We start from the raw sequence: 6,680 nt of genomic DNA, 5'->3' as shown, positions 1-6,680 counted from the left end.
GCCCATTTACTTTCTTTTGTTCAAAAAAGGGATCGTAGGTTAGGTGGTAGGCTAGTTGAGTTGGCTCACTAGTGGTGCAAGGATCGAATCCTCTCTTGTTCACACCAATTTTTGCGTGCGTGCATGCAACAGAGAAAACAAAAGAAAACTGTGGCGCTCGGGAGGTTTTCGCGGGATCGTTCGATGCACATCCGACGACAATCGAAGCGTGTGTGCCTATCGCTAACGAACAGTCGATAGGAATCTTTTTGTCAAACAAAATCTACGACGATATTTGTACATAAGCTATCAGGTTTGTGGTACATATAATTATCAATCTCATTACAAAAGAATTTACCGAGACATGACAAACGAGAAGACCGTTGTTCGAATTCTATAGGAGTGAAACATTTATCTCTTTAGAAAACATTCATCACTACAAAAAAGAGACAAATGGAGTACAAAACACGTTGCACCGGCCCTTTAAAAAACTTGGAGCAAATGGTTTTGTCTCCTCATCAAAGGCGTTGTGGTCATTTTTTCTCGCTCTCATTTACTAAGGTAGAAATACAGATTAACCCGCACATGAAACACAGCAAGTAGTCAGCTCAGCTGGTAATGAGTCGTGGCCACGACCAACAGGTTGTGTGTTTGAATCCTAGCGGTGGCACTAATTTTTTGAACAGAAAAGAAAGATCGAAGAAAAAAAAAGCAATCGTACGTGCCTGGCGCTAACTAACAGTAGGCAGGAAAATAGCTTTCCCCATAGCAAAATATGAAACGTTTTCGACTTATACACCAATCGCTAGCATCAATCTTGAAATCGCAGCGGACGGCTCGCGATCTACCGGTGCATCACGGAACCGGACAAATTTCCGCTTCGGCGGGCGGCCAAAGAGCGCGCCACTGTGCCTTCGGCTTTCACGTTTGGCGGTGGCTGGCCCACCAACCGTTCCAGAGCGCGCCCGAGCGGGTGCGGCGTGGGCTGCGCTAAAGCATCAACTTGGTCCCTGACCAGTAGGACTTAGGTGCTATAGGGGCCCACTTGTCATTGTCTGTAATCAGACTTGCCCCTGTATCATTCAGTGCCACGTAGGCACGTTCCGCCCGCTGCTCCGCGCGTTGTGGGTTCCGTAAATAGAGGTTCCTCGGCCAACTCTCCCCCAACACATCACAGAAGAAATCCCCACCTCCCGAGCCCCTTTGTGCCGGCGCCATGAGTCGTTTGGATGGGTCGGTGTTCTCCGTCTCCGTGGCCGGCAAGCGCAAGCGTTTGCCGGAGTACCCCTGCGTGTCGCGCTTCCGGCAGCGGCGACTCCTCTCCTTCCTCCGGCGCCAGAAGCTGTTCGACACCTACGACGCGTACCTACGCCACGCCGCCATTAAAAAACTGTGCATTACTATTTCTTTCTATCTGATCTGACCGACCTTGTGACATGCACACAGGCTTACCGGCGAGTCGGGTGCGCGCATCGACCTATACCATCTGGCCGACCTCGTCAAGGCGGGCCGGTGGGACGAGGCCATCGAGCATCTCTCCCGCTTCCTGCCGCCCGACCCTGCTCTGGGCGTCCACGGCCGCGTCCTCCTCCACTTCCTCCGCGTGCACAAGGCCGTCCACGACATCGTCTCCGGGGCGCCCGAGAGCCGTGCCGTCTCTGCAGCTCTCAGGATGTGCTTCACCAAGAATTTTGCCATCACCAAGCTCCGCGCCGTCCTCTGGCCCCTCCTCTCCTCCAGCGGATTCAGGTACATCACCATTATCTGATCCATTAATAAACCCATCATTTCTTCTGAACCTTCTGAACCAGTCTCTCATTTATTCTCCCTGGGCTAATAGGAGAGTCCCCTAAACCAACCCTGTAGATGCCAGCCTTCAGATAATTGATTTTCATGTCTGATAACTCTTCAGATCAGAGCAATATAAAATAAACTTTACACCTAAGCAATATTCATGCTCAAATGCTGTTTTCATTCATACACGAAGGGACTCCCTGGACTTTGAGCGCGTGAGAGACAAGGCTGCGTCCACTGTCGTTTACTTGGCTTATCAAACTCCAGAGTTGAGAGAACATGTGAAAGAGGCGTGTGGCCCAGCGGAACCCCACAATGTACTCCCCATTGGCTTCGGGTATGCTAGTAAATCATACATGATCTGTACCTATATCAATCCTTTCTTGGCTAGTGACTATCAATTTGATCGCTCATATGCAACCTTTGCTAGTTTCCGTCCAAGGCGCTATGTGAAGCGAGGCCCCATCCCGGGCTCCGTTCTTGTCAGGCACTATCTTCGTAAGAGGAGGATGTATGTGCAGCAGCATAACCATCTTCAGTTCTACCTTTTCCTTTTATAATCTTTATAATGGCATTCTATTCTATTCACACCTGCATATATTTCTTGCTTTGTGCAGGCTTCCTTCTTCGATATCAAGTCACCGTGAAGGGTTAAGTTCTGGTACATTATAATGATCTTTATGCATGCTCCCTGCTTGTCAATAATAATGCTTCTTTTCTTTTTCCCTCTCTCAATGGCAGAATCGTTAATTAAGGCAAAAGAATGGATGGTGGATCTTGTTGGTAACACTTTTTCTTTGTTTAGGTGTTGGTAACTTCATCGCACGATAGCAACTAATAAAATTTTGCTGTCTTTCTTAGATACAAGTTTGGAAGCTGGTAAGCGGGATCAAGGGTATCCACTTCAATATGTTTGTACTCCAATGGTACAAAAAGGTAGCTTCAGATTCTTTTAGGCCACCAAACATTTAACTTACTCCCACTTCAAAATGAACATTTAATTTAGCCTGATTTGCAGAAAGCCTTTAGTTTAGTATCCTTCCAGAACAAAAGAACCCTTTGATTTTATAATTTTTCTTTACTGCAAAGGGTTTATGTTAACCTACCCCAACTTGTTTGGGGCTAAAAGGCTTTGTTGTTGTTGTTGTTGTTGTTGCAAAGGGTTTATGCAATGTTATTGTCTCCACTTCCTTTGTTGCTACATTAAGTTTCTAGCAGTAATAATATTTTATCCATATTGATCACGTCTGCACAATCTCAAACCAGTCCTCAAAAAATAGAATGAGGCCATGCAATGATGATCCTTTTAACTGGTTCTTTGCTTTTGCCACACCGATTTGTTCTTGGAGCTGTTGGATTGCTGCATTAAGTTTATTCTTAGGGTATTCCTATTATGTGCCTTATACACTCCCATTATTGTTTATGTACCATTTATTATTACTGAAATATTCGCAGGTGCTCCTGTTGATCCAGTCTCGCGGAATAATCTTGGTACATTCAGAAGTCCAGCTAGAAATCCTGGCATGTCCTCAGACACCGATTTTGGTAAATTAGTTGAACACCATTAATTGTTTCCCAACCAGGGCAAAACTTTATCCGGACAATTAATCCATGCAATTGTTCCTTGTTAGAATATACCAGATGTACAAATTGAAAGGCTATACGCGTCATTGATATTTTACTGCGTGCCCTATAACTTTTGTATATGTGCATTCGTTGTCAACCTATTTTTGTTTTTGCAATGGCAGACATGTTAGTTCTCAAGACAAAGGAATGGACGGTTTATCTTCTAGGTAAAACTAGATTATTCTCCGTGCGTCTTTCATTTGTTTACCATTCCTGTTCATACATATGTGATACATGAACGGTTGTGCTTAAATTTCTGTTATTACAACAACAAAGCCTTTCAGTCCCAAACAAGCTGGGGTAGGCTAGAGTTGAAACCCATAAGATCTCCTGGTCATGGTTCTGTCACGCGGATAGCTAATTTCCACGCACCCCTGTCCACGGCTAGTTCTTTGGTGATATTTCAGTCCTTCAGGTCTCTCTTTATGGACTCTTCCCATGTCAAGTTTGGTCTACCCTGAGCTCTCTTGACATTCTCGACATGCTATAACCTTCCGCTATGCACCGGCGCTTCTGGCCTGTGTTTAACCTTCTGTTAATCAGTAATATTTAGTAGCTTGATTACATACAAGTGACTGATGAAACTTACCGTCTTCAGATCAACGGCTGGAAGCTTGGCCGGACCTTAGTCAAGGGTATGAGCCATTTCGACGTGTCTACAAGGATGGTAAGTTGTTTAAAAAACCTTTAGTTTCATCGCTTCTATCTCCCCTTTCTACTTGGGATTTCTATTGGTTATCACAAGTTATTACATCCTTTCGACCGAGTTCGCAATGGTTATAATATTTAGTTCAAGCCACTTCTCACCTACCTTCCCTTAAATGTTATCTCATTTTCACACTGGATTTGCAGAGATAACAGCAGTGTAGGATAATTCTCTGCAAAATTGGACTGAACTAATATTACCGCCTTTAGGTTTGGTACTATTGTGGGCTATGTTCCTTTGTACTCCCTCCGTCCCATAATATAAGAGCATTTTTGACACTTTGCTCTCACCGCACCAATTGGTGTTGCTGCTGCTTTTGAACTGCCATGCTAGGTTTATGCTTAGGGTATTGATGGGTTGTGGCATGTGCACACATAATACCTTGTCATGATTTGAATTCTCTCACACCATTATTGTTTGGAAAATATTCCTATGTACATTTGTTCTTACTGCACCGATTATGTTACTTTTGCTTTTGAAATGAGCTTCTAGGTTTATGCTTTATGCATTACTGTGATGTTTGCACACTTAACGCGTGTCATGATGCACAATCATCATTTGATTTCTATGACATTTTGTCACATTCTGTTCAAGAAAATGCAGAAGCTTTCTGCCTCAGTGCACTGCCCCATCAAGCTTGATGTTCTTGTTTACACTTCATCCGAATTGTGGCTATCTCCTGCCATTTCTGAATTGTAACTGCTGAACTTATTGCAGGTATTCCAGTTGCCCGAGTTTCGCAGACTATCCCTTATACCTTGATGGGGGCTGTTACAATTTCATCAGTAACAAATGCAGGTAAATTAGTTGGATGCCTTTGCATTTTTCAAACCAGGAGGAAACCCCATATCAAAATTGCACCTGCAATATATGCATCACTGATAATGATATTTGATTCTCCATGCTTCAGTCTCATGAATTTGGTTTGTAACTGGCCATTCTTCCTTCCAAGTCTTTGTTTGATGCCTTTCTTCAACTCTTATGGTGAAGTCTACTGAAATGCATTGCCATGTTAACCTTTGATTTCATCATACATCATTCCAGCTTGCATTTCATACATGTTTGCATTATGCACGTAGTTTATTCTAACTGAGTCTCAAGTCCCTATGTTTTCTTTTTCTTTTTTGGTGTTTATGCATCTTTGCGATAGATTCCTAACTGCTAATCTTTTTGCAGAAGTTCCATCCTTCTTCCAGATTCTCCATCCTTTGGAAGGTCCTGCTAGAAACTATGGGATCTCACCAGTGACAAATGCAGGTAAAACAGTTAAGCATTGAGTACCTGGCTACCTGCAGCCATTTCTAACTGCTGAACTCATCGCAGATGGTCTACCTTCACAGGCCATGTCTGCTATCTTGGCACCTCCTTATGATCAGTTCTTGATTTCAACAGAGAAAGATGCAGGTAAATTCCACATTCTTCTCTAAACATGGACGAACCTCCATCTACCACCGTTTCTAACAGGTGAACTCATTAAACTCATTGCAGGTGCTCTGTCCTCAAAGGCCATGTCTGCTATCTTGGCATCTCCTTCTAAATACATTAAGGCAAATGCAGGTAAATCACACGTTCTTTTCCCAACATGGACGAACCTCCATCTGCCGCCATTTCTAACTGCCGAACTCATTGCAGATGCTCTACCCTCAGAGACTATGTCTGCTATCTGGGCATCTCCTTACGAAAACTCTCTGGTCTCAACAGTGACAAATGCAGGTATGTTACTTGGTTCTTCCAAACATGGAAGAATCTCAATCTGCACTATTGGTCCCTGGAATTTTCTTGTTTCTTGACAACCACAAATGCACTTTTCAATGGGTTATATGAATGAATGATAATAATATTGAATATACTGTCAGACTACTAGTTCATTCGGTCGCTTGTGTACTTCTATTTGTATTACTCCCTCCGATCCATAATACTTGTAGCTCAAATGGATGTATCTAGACGTATTACAGTGTTAGATACATCCTTTTGAGCGACAAGTAATATGGATCAGTGCGAGTACTTGTTTTTTGTCGTTGTAGAACTTGGAGCAGTTTGGCGGTTTCTCTTAATACAGGGGATGTGTTACTGTTTCACAATGTGCACAAGTTTTTTTGTCAGTTTTAAAACTTGGAGCAACAACACATTTTAGTGTAATGGAGATGTGTTATTGTTTTGAAATGTGCACAAGACACGTTTTTCATCTTTTGTACTTGAAATGTTCACTGTTAATGAGCATTAGACATGTAATTGGAGTCTTAAAGGGTTATTTTGTGTGACACTACTGAATCCATTAAACCTTAATGTTATTATACCTGGCCAGGTACACAGAAGCATTTGAGTCAAGAACATTGCTATACTGAGAATGCTTGCCAGGATTTCAGCCCAAGGAAGAATCCAAGGATGGAACTGACAACTGTTGGGCAAGGCTTTAATCCTAAAAGGCAACGGACAACTCTGGTAAGACGCTCTGATGCTGAAACTGGTGCTTTTTGTTTCGTGAATACGCATGTTGTCTATCATTCCATTGATAGAGGGTAGAAATTACATGGTGGTGATCCTCGTATAGAGTACACTAGAAGGCGCATACGGG

The 6,680-nt window shown here is 43.1% G+C and overlaps 1 protein-coding gene across 1 annotated transcript in view; it reads left to right on the top strand.

Moving 5' to 3' along the window:
- The first annotated feature begins 1,166 nt into the window (after positions 1-1,166).
- The window catches only part of LOC119308547, a 7,825-nt gene continuing 2,311 nt past the window's right edge, over positions 1,167-6,680 (top strand). Inside the window, exons 1-16 of the mRNA XM_037584680.1 lie at positions 1,167-1,341; positions 1,426-1,728; positions 1,967-2,110; positions 2,204-2,284; positions 2,391-2,434; positions 2,515-2,556; positions 2,635-2,709; positions 3,229-3,318; positions 3,522-3,566; positions 3,998-4,066; positions 4,823-4,903; positions 5,282-5,362; positions 5,429-5,509; positions 5,594-5,662; positions 5,738-5,818; positions 6,411-6,547. Coding sequence (XP_037440577.1) covers positions 1,196-1,341; positions 1,426-1,728; positions 1,967-2,110; positions 2,204-2,284; positions 2,391-2,434; positions 2,515-2,556; positions 2,635-2,709; positions 3,229-3,318; positions 3,522-3,566; positions 3,998-4,066; positions 4,823-4,903; positions 5,282-5,362; positions 5,429-5,509; positions 5,594-5,662; positions 5,738-5,818; positions 6,411-6,547 — 1,569 coding nt within the window. The 5' untranslated portion in view covers positions 1,167-1,195. The remainder of the gene's footprint in view (positions 1,342-1,425; positions 1,729-1,966; positions 2,111-2,203; positions 2,285-2,390; positions 2,435-2,514; positions 2,557-2,634; positions 2,710-3,228; positions 3,319-3,521; positions 3,567-3,997; positions 4,067-4,822; positions 4,904-5,281; positions 5,363-5,428; positions 5,510-5,593; positions 5,663-5,737; positions 5,819-6,410; positions 6,548-6,680) is intronic.

The sequence above is a fragment of the Triticum dicoccoides genome, chromosome 5B, assembly GCF_002162155.2.
Source record: "Triticum dicoccoides isolate Atlit2015 ecotype Zavitan chromosome 5B, WEW_v2.0, whole genome shotgun sequence".
NCBI classification, from domain to species: Eukaryota; Viridiplantae; Streptophyta; class Magnoliopsida; order Poales; family Poaceae; genus Triticum; species Triticum dicoccoides.
The sequence above is the reverse complement of the archived record's forward strand: the minus strand, read 5'-3'. Positions and strand labels throughout refer to the sequence as shown.